Source organism: Condylura cristata, unplaced genomic scaffold (genome assembly GCF_000260355.1).
Source record: "Condylura cristata isolate star-nosed mole 26May11 unplaced genomic scaffold, ConCri1.0 scaffold00019, whole genome shotgun sequence".
In the NCBI taxonomy this organism is placed as follows: Eukaryota; Metazoa; Chordata; class Mammalia; order Eulipotyphla; family Talpidae; genus Condylura; species Condylura cristata.
This window is the reverse complement of record NW_004567120.1, coordinates 26,291,884-26,310,092: the sequence shown is the minus strand read 5'-3', so window position 1 is coordinate 26,310,092 and position 18,209 is coordinate 26,291,884. Positions and strand designations below refer to the sequence as shown.

Sequence of the window (18,209 nt, the reverse complement as noted above, 5' to 3'; positions counted from 1 at the left end):
AGATTTGAAATTTGGAGATCCAAATTGGACAGCCACCGAACTTTAGACTTGATTGAAAGCATAAGATCCACATAAAGTGAGTGTAGTTAAGGAGGAGCTCTGGTGCCCAAACCCAGAGCACTTTGCCAATGAGGAAACTGAGGCCCAAAATCAGGAAGTGACTTACCCCTTCATATCGCTAGTGACTGAGTCAAGAGTTGAGCGGGGAACAGAACAGGCAGGTCGACGAAGCACTGCTGAGGGGAGCAGCGGGCGGGCCAGGAGAGGTCTGCCGCGCCATGTGGTCACCTCCAGGCTGGAAATTGAACTTGCACTGAAGTGGCTGTGGCCAGTGCTGTGCTTTAACCCATTGCGCCACCAGGGAGGCCCGAAAGAGCAATTTCTTTCTTTCTTTTTTACAGATTTATTTTATTTATGCATACAGAACTGGGGTACCGGCCAGAGGGACAAGAGTGGTGAGAAGATTCACCAGAGACAGAGCAGAGCAGAACAGGCCAACTGACGAAATACACTGCTAAGGGGAGCAGCGGGCAGCTAAGGAGAGGATGGAACTCATGCTGAAGTGGCTTTAGCTTCTTAGTGCTGTAGTTTAATTCACTGAGCCACCAGGGAGGGCCCGAAAGAGCAGTTTCTTAACCTTCATAATGGAACTAATTCTTCTGTGGTCTTCTCTGTGTAAAATCTGACTTCCTTCGTTTTCTCCTCCAATGCATTAGCCAATTCTGAACACTCCTGAGTTTCTCCGTGTTCTTCTGAAATGTGGAACACAGAATTAGACATATCATTTATAGTTGGGGTTGGAGCCATGCTGGGGTCAATGGAGAGTTGACCCCACTACTGCTACGAGGCCCTCCTAAAAAAAAAACTTGAGCATTTTTCTAAGAGGAGTCTTCCTTCTGTGAGCAAAGGGGAGAAAATGTTTGCCAAGGTGAAACTAGAAATCCTGTTCTGAGATGAGAGACAGAGAAAGAGAAACCAAAGCAGAAGCACAATGTGACAGGATGGAGAACTGCTATGTAGAGGTAACTGAGCCAGTAATCCATCCAGCTCACAGTTATCTGTGATGAGGGAGAGGACAAACACCCCGCCCGACCTGTTCTGGGCCCTCTGAATAGGATTTGAAAATGTCTCTGTGCCATGGTGGTGTGAGGGCTCATGTTGTGCAGTGTGATGTAGTTTTTTTTATTATTATTTTGTAAATACATATTTAGTTATGCATACAGGCCAGAGGGGCAGTGAGAGGACCCACCAGAGACAGATTGGGGAGCAGAACAGGCAGACTGATGAAGTACACTGCTGAGGAGAACAGCAGGCAGGTCAGGAGAGGTCTGCTGCGCCAGGTGGGTCACCTCCAGGGCAGGGATCAAATTCATGATGAAGCAGCTGTGGCTAGCTTGTAGTGCTGTGCTTTACCTCATTGTGCCACCAGGGAGGGTCCAGTATGAGGTAGTTTCAATAATTCATCGATTTTCGTGATTCCATTTGACCTGATCCAAGATCAAAATTACACACCCCAAGTACTACTTGATACTCGACTGCTTTGCAGTGTCCTGAGTGTGAGGGGGGAAAGCTAACCGAGGGGCTTGGTGAGGCAGGAATCCTCGAGAACCAGGCAGGGGTTCTGGCCTGAGAGGCTGGGTTGCCTGCTTGCTACTGTCGCCCCCTGCTGTCATGGAGGTCCTGGGTGGAACCCTGCGACTCTCACAGCAAGCCAGCCTTCTTTGCTCACACGGCTGCAGGAGTTGCCAAGAAGCCCTTGTTCATTCCCCAGGCATTTTCCTGGCAAGAACTTCTGCTCCACTAAACTGAAAAGGTCCCCGACCGAGGCCACCATGTCAGCTCTGTCACCGTGGCCCTCTGGACTGAGCTGACAGTTCCTTGGGCCTTTGCCCTGGGTGGGAAGCCCTCCGCTCGATTGAGACTGTGCGTTTCCACGATCTCTTGATCTTTGGTCTTCTGCATTCTCTTTGTTTCTGGACTTAGCACATCTCCCACTCCATCTCAATTACCACCCCTCCCACCCTCCACCCCCCCCCAAACACACACACCATCCACTGACAAGTTGGAAAAGCCGTCTAATGTTCCAGGTAGCTTCTATGCTGTTTTACTAATGCTCAGTTTAATGGAAAGTGACTAATGAAGGATTCTCTCTCTTCCCTGAGGAGATTAGATGTGGGCGGGGGGCAAGTAAACAAGTCATGTCTCTAGGTGAGATATTTGCTGGGGCATAGGATGTGACTCCCATGCAGAAATGATTATGTAGATAAAAAGTCCAAATACATCGAAATGATTCCAATGCCTTCTAGAATTTCAGAGTAGGGAGGAATTAAGGCACCATTTGATCCAGTCACCTGCCCCCAGGCATGTGACAGGTTTCCATTAAGTAAAAAAAAAAAAAACAGAATTGTCTAGTGTTGCATCAAGTCTCCAGAGCCAGAGATTCAACACCGTTTGCTTTCTGCACCTGGCGCTTTCTGCCCTTGATAAGGATCAAGAATGTGTGGCTAAATTGTCTTGGTTCATGCTGGGAGAACTACAGTGGAGGCAGGGAGTGGACAGAAGGATGACATGCCAGTAGGGAAGGTTAGCTGCACTGCACAGGACATCTCTGTGAGCAGTGTTGGCCACCCGGCTGAGGGTCCATGGGCCTGCTGCTCTCTAGCCACACGGGTGCTCACGTCCACCCAGTTCCTTCTATTTCCACTGATATCCTGTTTCACTCGGTAGAAGAGCAAGTGTAGTGAATATCTACTCTGTGCCAGACATGGAAATAAAGAACCGAGTGAGACCCTGTGCTCCCTTTCTAAAGATTTGAGTGTTTACATCCTAGTAAGCGAGATAATTCCCAAGGAAATGCAAGCACAATACATCGAATCAGGGTGGGAAACCACCATCTTCTCTTACACGCTGAGGTGGTCATCTCCCAACAGGTCTTCCTGCTCCATATTCTGCTTCCAAGATTTGCTGCCACCGAAGCGCTGCTTGAAACATACTATTATCCCCCTGAAAAAGTTTTCTGTGCCTCTCCATTGTCTACTGACTATATGCTTTCTTACAGAACTTGGTATCCCAGTTGCCCCAGACTCTGGCTCCTAAACATCTCTCCAGCCTTATCTCTCACTATCCTTCTCAAGGAACTGCCAGTAAATCTGGTTCTTTCATCCACCTGTGTTTTTGTTTATGTCATTGCTGTCTTTGGAGGTCTTCCCCACCTCTGCAGTCCCTAGCTATCAAGGGACTGACCCTACCTACCTTCCAGCATTCAAATACCACCTCCTTCTCTTCCTTCATCTCTTCTGTCTGTCCAGCTGGACATGATGTCTGCCACCACTGAACCTCTCCAGCTCCATATTTGGGGAGGGGGTACAGGGCAATGTTCTGGGAGTGGAATGATTTGTATGCATATCTTATCTGCCCACCCCCAAGACTGAATTTCCATCAGCATCCATTGTATCCTTAGTACCTAACACAAGAGTGCTATGAGTGAAACACAAATGAAGCTAGAAGGAAGGGCACTGTAGACTTGGAGTTGAGTCACAGGAAAGCAAATGAAGTCACTGGTGAGGAATGGAGAATCTAGTTTTTCCAAAAGAATGTTTAGTAAGTTGGTCAGGTTGCTAGCATGAGAGGTTAAAGAGGATGTTTCCTTTTTTAAATGAGTACTGAATTTTCCTTCTATAATCCTTAATGTATTCTCAAAAGCAAGTGTGGAGGACCTTCTACTTTTTCCTCATGGTTTAGCTATGGCTTAAATTGTCCTCAAGGGAAAAGGCAGACTATCCCTTATGAGGAAATATCAGGACAAATATATTTTTAATAATGTATAGCTATCACCTCCCCAGCTAAATCATATGGTCCTCAAGGACAAGAATTCACATTTCCTTCACAAAAGCTTCCCAGCTGCACAGGGAAGCTTGTGCGACCTTGTGCCCAGCGGAACTCTGTTAAGTCAGAACAGGGACAGTGTGGTAGTGAATCTCCTCTTCCCAAAACCACTTCAGATAAGTATGATGGCAACAGTCCCTACCGGAGCCGTGGCTCTCCAGCCAGAATGTGCAGGCCTGTGAAGCGACTGCTCAGCCCCATGTGGGGAATGAAAGAGGTGGCTACCATGTCGCAGCCTGAGGGGATGAGACCAGTTGTGGAATATTGGCTTATACTCCCTGCGCCAAAGGACACAGCCCCCCAAAGGAAACACACAGCATAAGAGATTTTGATTAAACTTGTTTCTTAGATACTCATCCTGGAAACATGCAGTCCCCTGTGATGGAGGGAGAAATAAAAGAATTCAAGCAAGCTGTAGGAAATCAAAGTCTCCCTTTATTTCATATCTACTTTTGAGCAATCTTTCCAAAGTTGGGGAAATTACCCACTGATGAGTTCACCTTCCAGCTGTCTTCCTTTGGAAATGACCCCATGGAACAGAGGTGGGCCTGTGTGCTTTTTTCAAGGGCTATGTAAATGATTGCACACCCAAGACTTCTGCTCCACTAAACAGAAAAAGCCCCGACCAAGGCTGTGTCATCTCTGTCACCGTGCCCCCTCCCCCCCCACTGAGCTGACAGTTCCTCAGGCCTTTGCCCTGGGTGGGAAGCCCTCCGCTCAATGGAGACTGTGCATTTGCACAATCTCTTGATCTTTGGTCTTCTGCATTCTCTTTGTTTCTGGACTTAGCATATCTCCCACTCCATTTCAGTTACCACCTGGCCCTTTCCCCGAAAAAAACCCCACCCACATCATCCACTAACAAGTTGGAAAAGTCTTCTAATGTTCTGGGTAAGCTTCTAGACTGTTTTGCTAATGCCACCAAAGATATGATGACTTTGATGGTGACTATAGCAGAGCTGGGATGCAAAAGTAGGTTGGGAGCTCAGTGCTTTCTTTATGATAAAGTTAATGTCAAATGGATACTTTAAATAAGTATGCCCACACAGGCACAGAAAATCAAGCAATGTCATTTTGTAGCTACCCAGTGACTGGGCAGGAATGTGGGAAATTCTACCTGAATTAGTGTGGGGACACTATTGCCTCCCTCACTGAAGGCACCTTTCAGCCTTTCCTTGATGAAGAGGATATAGCTGCATCAAATACAACATGCCATAAATCATTTGGATTGAACTCCCTTCAAACAAGTATGCATCCAAGGCAACAATCATGGTTTGGCCTATCTAGGGTGGCAAATGACCTATTTGATTATTTTTACTTGCATGTGCAACTCTTTTTTTTATAGTGATTTTTTTTAAGATTTATTTATTTATTCGTACAGAACTGGGGTACAGGCCAGAGATGCGGAGGGTGAGAGGATTCACCAGGGACAGAGCGGGGAGCAGAACAGGCAGATCGACAAAGTACACTGCTGAGGGGAGCAGCGGGCGGGTCAGGAGTGGTCTGCCACGCCATGTGGACACCTCCGGGGATCGAACTCATGCTTAAGCTTCTTAGTGCAGTGCTTTAACCCGCTGCGCCACCAGGGAGGGCCCCAACATGTGCAACTCTTTTAATGGCTAGCAAGTGTGCTTTCACACACGTGCACATTCAAGGTCACACAGAACTGAACTTGAGTTGGCATTGTGCATAGCCTCGTGTGTGGTTCTCCTATCCAATAAGGTCCAGCCCCTTCCCCAAGCTTACCAATGGCTGGTCTAGGTTTTAAAATTTGAGCAACTGTCCAGGCTGAGTTCGTTAATACCTAGTGGATTAACACTGAATCACTGTGCCATTTTGCATAATTGTTACAGAAGGGGGCACTAGAGCCAGACTCTGCCACTGGGTCCAGGCTGTATCCTGCTCACTTTGGGTAAAAAGAATATAATTGTTTAACATTTTAAAAGCAAATAAAAGTGCTTAAATATTTTGTAATTTGCAACTTGAAAAGAAAACAGTAATGGGTTTCCAAGTGCATGTCTTTACTTTTAATGAAGTGTTTATTTTTCATGGTTCTATTGGCAATAAAAGAACAGCTCCACATCAGAAGCCTTCAGGGAAGCAGTTTCCATTTGGAGGACAGTGAGATTGCCAATAATTCTGAATTTTTTTAAAAAAGTAAACTCACTAGACTGTATTTTTAGATATAGGTTATTGCCTATTATCCCAGGTAATTATTTTTTTTGTCTCTGACTCATATAGGCAAATTACAACACATTATGTACTATACTCTAAAAGATTAAAAAATTAAGTGACACTGAGATCAGGGGGTTCCAGAATGTTTTAATGAACATGTTTCCATTATCCTCTGTGCTTGTTCATTTTGTTGGAAGAATGATTCATTCATTTCAAATTTGGCAACTTAAACAGCAGCAAATATAATTTTCCTATCACAATACCAAGTCAGTTTATTGGCCTGCTCTGTCTTCAGCAGCCACTGGGGCCTCCTCTGCTTTGCCAACAGCACCCTCTGCTGGTTTTCATGACCCAGCACATCTAATGGTTGCGAGCCGAATTGCAAAGGGAGGCCTCCTTGCAACATTGCACACAGCAGGACATGATTCATAAATCAGCTTTCCACCCTGGTGATTCATTACCAGATATATTTTTTCTGTAAAACAGCACAGCTCAAGGAAGTCATCAAGAATTCAGAAGCTGCAAAAAAATACCTTTGTTTGATTAATCATCTCTCTGACCTTTTTCTTCTTATTGAACAAGGTTAATAATACTTGTTATCACTCAAAGTTAAACTGTATTAGCTGCCAAGTGATTTTTATTTTGCAAAGGCCTGTTATCACTGCCAAGAGACTTCAAAGTTGGGATGTGTTACATTCCTCAGGTATGACCCCGAGGGACATCTGACCAATGCAACATTTCCCACTGGAGAGGTCAGCAGTTTCCACAGTGACCTGGAGAAGCTGACAAAAGTGGAGCTAGACACTTCCAACCGTGAAAATGTCCTTATGTCAACCAACTTGACAGCAACTAGTACCATATATATTTTAAAACAAGGTAAGAGTATCGCCAAATGCCCCTGACAAGACCCATCTTAGCTTCTACGGTCAAACCTCTTCACCTGGTTAACAGTTGCATTCACTTTGAGAAAATGGCTTCTCTCTGTTTCTAGCTATGGGGGCCGAAACCTCACACCCTTCACAAATTCACAAAGTGACCTCAGGCCACATCTCGGGGAACTCAATGCCCCTGTCCCTACCGAGACCGCTCAGTCATTTCCCATCACCCAGCTGTTTAGAAAGCTCCCTGAGGCCCTGATTCGGTTCTGCTAAAGAATGGAGCCTGGCCCCACCTGAAATTAGCATTCTAACTGAACAGAAGGAAAATAAGTACATTTAAAAAGTTCATTCTATTCAAAGAGAGGAAAGGAAAGAAGAACAGAAGAAAAATGAAGGGGCGGGATGAGAAAGATGGACAGGTGGGGAGTAAGAACAAGAGAGAAGAAGGAGAAAGAGGAAAGTAAGTAGGTAAGTAGGTAGGCTGGGTTTGGAAGGAAAACTGTGGAGGCTAGAGGGGAAACAGAGAAACTGTTTGGCTCTGCGGGTCGTTAAGTACACATTAGCTGTCAGGCTGTGAGGCCAGACACACAACTGTCCAAGAGGAGCAGTGGCCACCTCTTTCGTCAGTGTTGCTGTTTTTTGGGGTTCAGCAACGGTGCTGGTATCCCCAGGCAGTGAGGATGCTGTGTGGAATTTCATACTCTTCTCGTAGCAAACTGTGGAGGCAATGCAAGAAGTCAGAAAGGGGGTTTGTGAGGGAATTCTTTCAAAATGAAAAAAACAACAGCCTGCAGTAATTGACAGGAGTCTTTTATCCAAGAAGCAAGCTACCCCAGCTGTGAAAATAACAAGGCCCACATGGAGGAGCATGTCTGGCCTCAGACTAGTGCTCTAGCCCAGAAGCAGTTGGGGCCAGCTCGCGCCTCCCCAAACTTGCCTCCTAAAGCTAACTGCATTTCTCCCCCGCTTCCCCTGCATTTCCTCCCCTCTTCCTGCTTTGCTTCTCTATCTACAGAAAATACCCAGAGTACCTATCGGGTGAGTCCGGACGGCTCCCTGCGCGTCACCTTTGCCAGCGGCATGGAGATCAGCCTGAGCTCGGAGCCCCACATCCTGGCCGGGGCGGTCAACCCCACTCTGGGCAAATGCAACATCTCACTGCCAGGAGAGCACAACGCCAACCTCATTGAGTGGCGGCAACGGAAGGAACAAAACAAAGGCAACATTTCGGCTTTTGAGAGGAGGCTGAGGGTAAGGTTTGACCTCTTGTTTTCTTTTTGAAAACTGCAGCACCTCCTTAATCCAATGTCCCATTTCTCTACAGCTTTTCTAGGTGACTGACTAGCTTAGATGATATACTAATTCTAGAGAGGGTGCTAATGGCTGATAATGGTTCAGTATCCTTAAATGAACCTTCTAATAGGAGCTTTCTTTGTCATTAGCCAGCTAAAGTGCTCTAATAGTAGCAATTTCAGGCACCAAGAAAGTCTAGATGGAGAAATGTGTTTAGTCAGGAGGCCTTCCAGAACCCTTCACGGCTTGCCAGGGAGATGGCTGTCAGGTCCGCCAGTTAACCTGAGTGTCTGCTTTGCAGGAGTTCATATTTTATATTCACGGGCAGACACACAGAAGGACATGAGACATAAGGCAACCTTTGGGCAAAGGCAAAAGCACTGAATGATGTCATTACCATAACAGCATGCCAAGGGCCAGGAGTGAGAAGGGTTAGTCCTGAGACTGGGCGAGAGGTGCTCAGAGACAGCCACCTAAGGGAAATGAAATATGTGGGGGATGTTCAAGTCCTGACCAAGCGCAGTTCATCACAGTTCACCAGAGGCCTGGCAGTCAAAATTGCCTTTCTATAGCACACAAAGCCTACAAATACCTCAGCACTCTGTCTGCCTGTCCCTGCTTCAACATCAACCAGTGTTAGGATGATGTGACCAACTTTCCAAATATAGCGACATTCAGTAGTAGCCCCAGAGCAACTGCCAGCCTGAGGGAAGCAATCACTCACTATCGGGGCCAAGCCTACTTTGAGCACCTGTGTCACGCCTGCAATACCCGGGATGCTTGCACTGTCTTCACTCACAGTAAAAATTCACCCACAGTAATAATGGGTAACCTTTAGGCTGCAGAAGAGCAACAACGGCCCACTACCCAACTCTAGCAAGACGAGGTTACAGCTGTCCTGCAGCTCAGGGAGCACAAAACAAACGACAACCGTGTCTGCCAGGGACACATAGACACAAACTGCAGTGCGTCTTCTTTGTACTAGCCACTGAAGTTGTCTGTCTACTCTCACAAGTCAGTTTGTATGTCTGACTATCCTGACTGGTCTCTAACGGGGCATTTACCACTTATGCCTCTGGATGGACAAGTGAAACCAGTCCACACAGTCGAGCCTCTCTGTGTAGGTAGCAAGTGAGGATTTCTTTCAGAGTTCTAGAAATGGGATCTCCTGGGCAGAACCCCCAGATGGCAAAGTTACATAACCTGGCCTTGCTATCTAGTTTCACAAGTGGTTTAAGAAATGCCATGATTTTCTTCACCTGTGAAATAAAGGTACACTAGAGAAAAGAAAAAATAATCTTCAGGCACCTTAGCAACCTCGTGGATTCACCACCACAGAAAGTTACATCAAAGAAGTGACCTGTTAGTGCCTCCTCCAGCGTAGAGCCTCAGAGAAGCAGTATGAACCAAATCACACTATGTGACCTTGAGATTTTCCACTTACTAAGATAACCGCCATGTTTTCTCCCCACCGTATACCTAGACTACTGCAACTTATTGTTCCCACTGTATTATCCCACATTGTTCTTAACGTTACGAAGCTTATGGGCATAAAACATGGAGGGACTGTTCAGCTTTAAGAGTAGAGTGAAGTGGTATTTCCTTACTGCTCCTTATAACTGATGTCTTCCAGGTCAGGAGGGCTTGTGGCATGGCGTCTAAGGGTGGCCAAGTCGGGGCCTTCTCCTCCACATGACTTCTAGAGTACTCCTGGAGGTCCTGGCCTGGAGAATGGAGCCCCTGTTTGGCTAAGTGGTGTTACTCTGTAGGGCCCCAGAAATCTAACAACTGTAACCCTCCTTTATATGTGCTCAGGGCCTTAAGAGTTAGCAAAATGCTTTCATAGCCAGGACTTTATTTGAGCACCACAAACATCAACTGTTATTCCCAATTTACAGAAAAGGAGACTAAGACCCAGAGAGGTTAAGTGATGTGTCGAAAGTCAAAGTTACCAAGGATCAGAGCCAGTGCTAAGATGCAGGTCGCCGCTTAGCACAGCACTGTTCCCTCTCCATCATGCTGTGCTGTCTTGCTCCTTACAATAATTAATCTATAAATCATCGCCCCACTCAGAGGAGCTACCTTGGCAGGCCCTGACTCCTCATTTCAATGCTGACAAAAAGAGACAAATAATCGACTCTAATGTACTGGCCAGTCCAGGATGGATGGCACAGGACAACTGGCTGGACTCCAGACAGGGAAAGTGTGGAAGAGACAAGAGGGGGAGCGAGGCAGATTGACTTGTTAATTCTCACCTCCTCTCGCCACCCCTAGGCATTTTTGTTTCTACTACTGCCTTGGTTTCTCCAGCTTACCTGTATTTGATTTAAGAGAATACGCTTCCAAAAGGGGAGGAATGAATCCAATTTCCACAAAGCAACGTCTCTTTCCCTACTGATTTGATTATTTCAGAGATAGTTCCCTTTCACCTCTAGTAGCTTTTTGGAGGCCAGCTTAGAATGTAACTTACTTCCTGGGCCAGAAAGGTGGTGACCATTTGTAAGCATACTTGTAAAAATTAAAACTCTCTAACCCCCTCAAGTACCACAGGACCTTGGCCTGAATCGTCTGCCGCTCCTGGTCGAGCTGCCATACCCGTGCCAGAGCAAGGGGCGGCGGGGGGTGGGATGGGACCAGTGTGCTTGAGACAGAACTCTTGGTCCTGACAGTCACATGATATAGCAATCCCTACTGTGCTGTGAACGAGGGCTCCTCTATGAAAAGCCACACGAAGGGATGTTGGTAACTTGCAAATGTGCTTGGGAAGCAGGTCATAAAATACAAATTGCTCAGGTGCAAAGTGACAGGTTCATTTAAAGGCCCATTTGGTAAGACGGAAGTTACAAAAAGCTACCTACCTACCCACCTCAGACCTTCTAGCTGGGAAGAAAATCTAAGAAAGGGCTGGACCTCTTTTGGAGATAAAGCAGCAAGAGTTGCTTTTCTCCACTGATGGGTAATTTTTTTTTTCCATACAAAATCAGGTTCCCCTTCAAAACGAGGGAGGCAAACTGCGGGGAATCATGATTTCCTGCTCAGCCTGACCAAGCAAGGGACTTGTTACCTCTGGGCCATCCTGCACCAGCTCCATTAAGTGAAATAAATCATATTAACATCCTGAAATTTCATTTATTTAAAAAATCCATTTCCCCCAACCTGAGTTGTGTTTGAATCACCCTTGCAAAGTACTTTTACATCCAGTCCATGTATCTTCTCATCTGCTGCATCAATCTGTCCCCATAAATATATTTCCCTGGACAAAAGAGAAATTAGAGTGCAGATAACGGAGGCCGCTGTAAAAGAATTGGACATTCACCAAAAGCCAACTGGTCTGGGAACTGCATCCAGATTGCACCTTGCTGTGTCCATGGGTGATGATACTGCTACATGAGACTTATCCCAGTATTGGGTCCCAGACCTCTTTACAAGATTTAATAGACAGACATGCGAGGCTACAGCAAAACCCCACAAATGCAGCCTCCTCTAATAATAAAAAAAAAAAAATCCAGGAAGCTGAGCACTTCAAACCAAAGTCATAAAATCAAGTAAGATGATTATGACGTGTTTACAAGCAAAATGAAGCAAAGACTAATCTAAAACCCTCACAATTGATTTTTTCTCTCTCTCCTGGAAGATAACTGAGAAGGAGGAAGGTTGTTTTTGAAGTACAGCATGAAAATGTTCATACGTGCTCAGTGTTCTGAAAGGGGAGACAAGTCTGGCCGAAAGACAGGGTCCAAACACAAAGAATGGGGAACCCTGGAGGCAGCCAGGAAGGTCCCTGCACCCCTCTCCATTCATTCTCTCACAGGGCACTCAGGCTGCTCAGAGCTGGGGTTCCCATTTGCTTCCCACTAAATCTTTAAAAAATAAAATAGAATATGGGCAAAGTTTTTTTTGGAGAAGAAATGAAAGATACTTTCTACTGGAAATTAAGAGGTATGTGGAGAAGAGTAATAGGAAGAGTAGTGAGGAAGGAATACAACAGGCATGTGTAAGATGATGCTAAAAGGTCTCAGGTACTCTCCCCAGGTTTGCTACAAGGACTTGCTCTTGTTAACATTTAGATAAAAAATCTGATTGCCCTGACCATAGAGTGAGGAACACAGCAAGGAAGGAGGCAGGGAGGAGTCAAGGCAGGGGAGGAAAGAGCACAGGGGCCAAGGTGATGGGTCATGGGTACCATCGTGCTGGTGCATTATGGGACAACATGGGGGGAGAAATCAAATACTGTGCACAAATGAATGATGTAAGGAAAAATAGTACTTCATTAAAAGTAAACTAAAAAATATTAGCAAACAATCAAAAATCCAGTCTGTTTGCAGCTGGATTAATCTACTTGAAGACTAGATCTGCTTTCAGCCCAAGTAACAGTGGGTCTACCCCTAAGGAGTCACTTGCACAAAACAAGTTTTCAGGCATCGTGGACAGCAGGCAGTTGATCCTTTGGGTCAGAGGAGTCTTGGGGTCTTCCATTCATAGAAGTTTCTGTGTTTGTTAATCCTGAGATTAAATAAAAGCTAAATAAAAAGAAAGTATCATTTCACACACTTTCACATGTATGTAAGCAGTGATGCTTTGGTACAAAAAATTTAAATATCTGTTGTATGGTGACACAGATGAATTCACCTAGTGGAAAGTATTTGAACAAGAACAAATTAATATAGTGCAAAAAGTGTCCTTGTTAAATCGTGTGGCAGAAATCAGGTGAGAAGGGCCTTCCTGGTGGTGTGGAAGTTAAAGTCTCGGTGGCCGCCACTTTGGCCTGCGTTCCATCGTGGCCAGGGAGGTGACCCACATGGCATGGCAGACCTCTCCTGACCCTCCTGCTGCTCCCCTCAGCAGTGTATTTCAGTCCATCTGCCTGTTCTGCTCCCCACTCTATCTCTGGTGAATCCTCTCACCTCCCCCACATCTCTGGCCTGTACCCCAACTCTTATCTGCATAAATAAATCTTAAGAAAAAGAAAGAGGCCCTCCCTGGTGGCACAGTGGGTTAAAGCACAGCACTGAGAATCTAAAGCCACTTCCTCATGAGTTCAATTCCCCCTTGCCCCGGAGGTGACCACATGGCGTGGCAGACCTCTCCTGACCCGCCCGCTGCTCCCCTCAGCAGTGTACTTCGTCGATCTGCCTGTTCTGTTCCCCACTCTGTCTCTGGTGAATCCTCTCACCGCCCCTGAGCCTCTGGCCTGTACCCCAGTTCTGTATGCACAAATAAATAAATAAATCTTTAAAAAAAAAAAAAAAGAAAGAAAGAAAAAAGAAATCAGGTGAGAAAGATTTGGAGGAAGAGCTAATGTGTCCACAATTTTGTGCCATTTAACCATCTATAAAGTGGGGGATTATGAGCTGTGCAACCTCCATTACTGTAGTATTTTTACCATTAATCATAACTGCAGCTGCTGGCATTCACTGTGGTCTCAGTAGGTGCATCACCATCTAGTAATTTATTTACAGCCCCTAAGACCTAATCAGGTGGGTTCTGTAATTATCCTCATTTAACAGATGCAGAAACCGAGGCACAGAGAGGTCACACAACTAGTCACTGGTAACAGGATTTGAATCCAGGTGTTCCAGCTCAATAGCCCATGTGCTGAGATTCCTGTGGCACCAAGATTTTTGTGGGCTGGTAAGGAAAAGAGTGTTTTGGAAGTAAAACAACAAGAACGTAAAATGGAATTCCAGATGGAGCTAATGCCGAATCCTCGCCCTATTCATTCGTGAGCAACTGTGTGAAACAAAATCAAGGCCAAGTAGGCTTTGATTGCCAGCCTAGCAACATCAATAAAAAATAAAATTTGTAGAATGGTATTGATTGACTTCTAAAAATCAAGCAGTAATTATCTTGAGACCAATAAGAGGAGAGTCGCACATATTAATTTAAAATAGACTGTGACTCTTCTATCTGTTCTCATAGCTTCATGGAAACTAAATGCTGTGCATCTCCCAACCTGTGATGTGGTTACTTGGCCCATCTTGCTTATTCACCTTCTAACTTCTTCAGCAAAAACTAAACAAGAATCTCAGTTGCATTGTGAGTGGAAATGCTAGACCACATCCTTGAAAATTCAGCCTTCTCCTTGTCGAAAAAAGAAAATTAACTGCCATGATTGTAGATTCTTCAGCACTGTGCATGTGTGTGTGTGTTTGGCTGACCAATAGCAAATTGCCCATTTCTGCAGGCCAGAAACAGCCAAATAGCAGCAGTTGCTTATCAATCAACCTAATATATCTTCATCCAACCTGTAGCTTACTAACCATAAGATTGGAATGAGTGTCAAATTGGAAAGGCTGAAAGGACCTTCTGCTAAGCAGTTCAGTCTTAGGAAAGAGCAAGGAAAGCCTGAAGAGAGGCAAAGGAAAATTCCTCTTGGCATTTTGCGGGCACGTTGATTTTTGCTGGCAGCTGCACCCGTGGTTCCTAGGGCACACTCTTCCATCTTTCCTCTCTGGCCCACGTATGAACAAAAAACAAGCCCTTCTCCTGACTTCTCCTTAGTGAAGCTAGAAAATTATTAAGGGAAACCAAAGGATAAGTCAAATCACAGATACTTCTTCCCCAATTGAAAAAACAAAGCCAAGTCCTACTTTCTTACCACAATATGCAGCTCATCAGATGCCTAGGTCTTTCAATGTGCTACCTGTCCAAGGAGACCTTTCTTGAACTTGGGGTTATCTCCAAATTTTCGTTCTCTGGGCTAAGGACTGGTAGAGACTGGAGGAAACATAGAGATAAGGATTGATGGCCACGCTTAGATACAGGTTGTTTTTTTATTGTCTTGCAGGCAAACAACTGTTTTGTGGGAATGTGGTGCTTCCCCAACCGACCATGACCCCGGGGTCAGAGGTATTCACCCTGGCCTGATTCCTGCCATAGAGGCTGGAGACACATAGCACCTAAAAACTTGAGTGAGAGAGCCTGAAAAAGCACCCTCCTTCCCAACGCCCTCCAACACCACATGGCATGGTTACAGATGGCTTCAGGAGTCACATGTAGTTTACACAGGAGACTCAAAGGGACTCTATCATTGTAAACTCCTCTGTCCCCTTTCAACTCTTAGCCAAATTTTACACGACCTTCCAAACCTGACTTTGAAACTGGTGTTTCAGCAACATCCTTAGATCAGCATGCGTTATCCAGAAACAGCGAGGCATAGTGGCAGAAGTTTTGACAGGCAGGGAAAGAACAGTAAGCAGAGTTTTCCTCTGCTTGCTTTAACAGGGATCCTGCTTGTGTTGCTGTAATGACTTTATTAAGAAATGTGCTCTTGAGTAGTAAACTTAATCTATCAGACAAATAAAACCACAAATTTAGTTGAACTGGAAATCACTTGTTACTTTGGCTCTTTAACTATCATTATAACATAAATTGTAACAGTTACAACCATCTCTGGGAGTACATGGACATTTTACAGCTATTGTAAATGAACAGTATTACCGTTGGAGATATGTGCCTATAAAACCACAGGAAAGGTAGTTGAAGAAAGACACCTGGTTTCATATAGGTTTCCAAGCCCTGCATATCAAAAGACAGAAAATATGTGCTTCTCAATCACCTTTTAGATGATAGCAGCAGGTTAATTTGTATTTATTCCCTACAACACCACACACAGTGGCTACAGATGGTTTCAAAAGTCATGATTCCCAGTCCATGACTTTCTTTTCTAAAATTCAGCCTACCCTGGCAACTAATAGTACTTCCTCCCCAAATCACTGGAGTAGCTAACTAGTCTTATGGGTGAAATTCATAGCATGACACCTTTGATAAGTTTGGTTTTGTTTTTACAGAAGCTCAAAATCAAGGGCAAATACCGTTAGCATATGACAGATGAAGAAACTGAAACCAAAAGAAGTTTTTAAAAAAGGGGTCACACCCCAACAGAAATGGGCAAATGTCTTCAGTAGATAGCTCATCAAAGACATACATGTGGCCAGTGGAGGTTTAGGATTCAAGGTCACTAGTAGTAAAAGCAAATTTAAACCACAGTAACATACCACCTCCCCACTCTCCTCCTGAAAAAAGAAAATCACCAACAATGATAAGACTCAATATCAGGAAGGATGAAATGAGATAGGCTTTTCCACTACTGGTTCATGGAAGAATAAATATGTACAACCTTGGCATACTATAAAGTAAAATCTCAAGCTGTATCAGGAGTCTTTAATATGTTCTTGTCTTTGGCCCAGCAATCTGTATTAAGGAAATATCAATTTGTAAAACTTTAACAAAATATGAGATATGCAAGGAAAAATGGAAAATAAAAACTTTAAGTTCCAACAATAGGAGAAAGGATAAATTCTTATCATATAGGAAGATGTTATGCAACCATTAAGATCATTTTTGGAGAATATTTAATAACATGAGGAATGCCAAAGATAAAGCATTGGCTGAAAAAATAAAACAAAAAACATTAAGTGCAATCCTAATTATAGTCTGTCTTTACATGTATGGACATAGATTATACAAAAATGTGGGATAAATGGAAGGAAATGAAGCGATGTATTAGTAATGGTTTAAGTTGGAGGGTAAGCTTACAGGTAGCTATTTTGTTGATATATTTCTATATTTTCCAGTTTTTATGCAATGAAAAAATATCCATTCATCAAGGAGGGGGTGAGTATTGAGGAGGTTATTTTAAGAAGCAAAGTTAGCAAGGGAATACCAGAATCTGAAATGAGAATGTTGACTTTACAGTTATCAAGGCCATTAAGATAAAAACTTTCTGCCTCTCACTTATATGTGGAATCTGAAAATAAAAAATCTAGAAAAAAAATTGCTGGTTGATAAAAGTGGGAGGGGGGGTTGGGGGAGGTGGATGTGGAAAAAAATGGGCAAAGGTGGTCAAACGTCTAGTTTTAAAATAAATGAGTCCAAGAATGTAAAGTACAGCATGGTGCCTACAGTTAATAATGCTGTATATTTGGAAGTTGCTGAGAGAGATCTTACAAGTGCTCATCACAAGAAAGAGATTATAACTACAGACAGTGACAGATGTCCACTAGGCTGATGGTGGTAATGATTTTGCAGTATCTACAAATATCAGGTCCTTATGTCATACACCTGGAACTGATAGAATATTTCACCATCTAAAAAAATAACACTTTTTAAAACTGCACCAGCATCTTGAAGCTGGACTTCTGAGACCCCAAGAGGTTTCATGTTTGGGTTTCAGGGCTCCCTTGAGATTTTATTGAAAATATTCATGCATAGGCAGGTGCACTTTTTTTTTTCTGGAGATGCAGCGCATAAATTCCAGATATTTAAAGGAATCCTTGACCACGATAGTTTAAAATGAACATAAAGTCTAGATGAATAACTTGTGAATCAGTTTAGTCCAACTATGATTAATGTAGTCAAACCCTAGGGTTGGTGTTTTAGCTCTTACCTCATTAGCCAGCTAGTTAAAATTCTGTTCTGGGGTCATGTTGATTGTTCCTACGGACAGAAATCTGGTTCAGCAAACTACCATCACCTAGGAATCCAAAACCTGGGCCTGTGCAAATGCTTAACTGAAGTGAGAAAAGAAATCATCCATGATAGCCTAAAAATAATGATTAGTAATGTTGCTTTTCCATTTCACTAGGTACCTGTATAAGAAATCTCATTTTATTCCTAGCACAACTCTCTGGTGTAAAATGGTAATTTGCTCCCATTTCACAGATTAGAAAGCGAAGGCCCTGGCAGAAGTGACTGGTACTCAGACATGCAGCTAAGTCAGTGTGCCCACGACTCCCTGCTTCTTACACTTCTCTAAATCTCTCCTTTTTCATTCAGGCCTTGCTTTCTGCTACTTGTGCTTGCAATCCTTCCACCCAAATTAAAAGTCTGTCCCTTGAAAGCTGGGTGGAGAGTACACAGTGGCTCTGTACTATTTTTACAACTTCTTGTGAGTCAGACTCTTTCCAAATAAAAAGTTGTAATAGAAACAAAACAACTAAATTGTAAAAGCCCCCCGGCCCCTGCCTTGCCTCCCCC

At 44.2% G+C, this 18,209-nt stretch overlaps 1 protein-coding gene across 1 annotated transcript in view; it reads left to right on the top strand.

Moving 5' to 3' along the window:
* TENM1 (teneurin transmembrane protein 1) overlaps positions 1-18,209 on the top strand; it is a 590,326-nt gene that overhangs the window by 555,221 nt on the left and 16,896 nt on the right. Inside the window, exons 27-28 of the mRNA XM_004685779.2 lie at positions 6,764-6,936; positions 7,954-8,189. Coding sequence (XP_004685836.1) covers positions 6,764-6,936; positions 7,954-8,189 — 409 coding nt within the window. The remainder of the gene's footprint in view (positions 1-6,763; positions 6,937-7,953; positions 8,190-18,209) is intronic.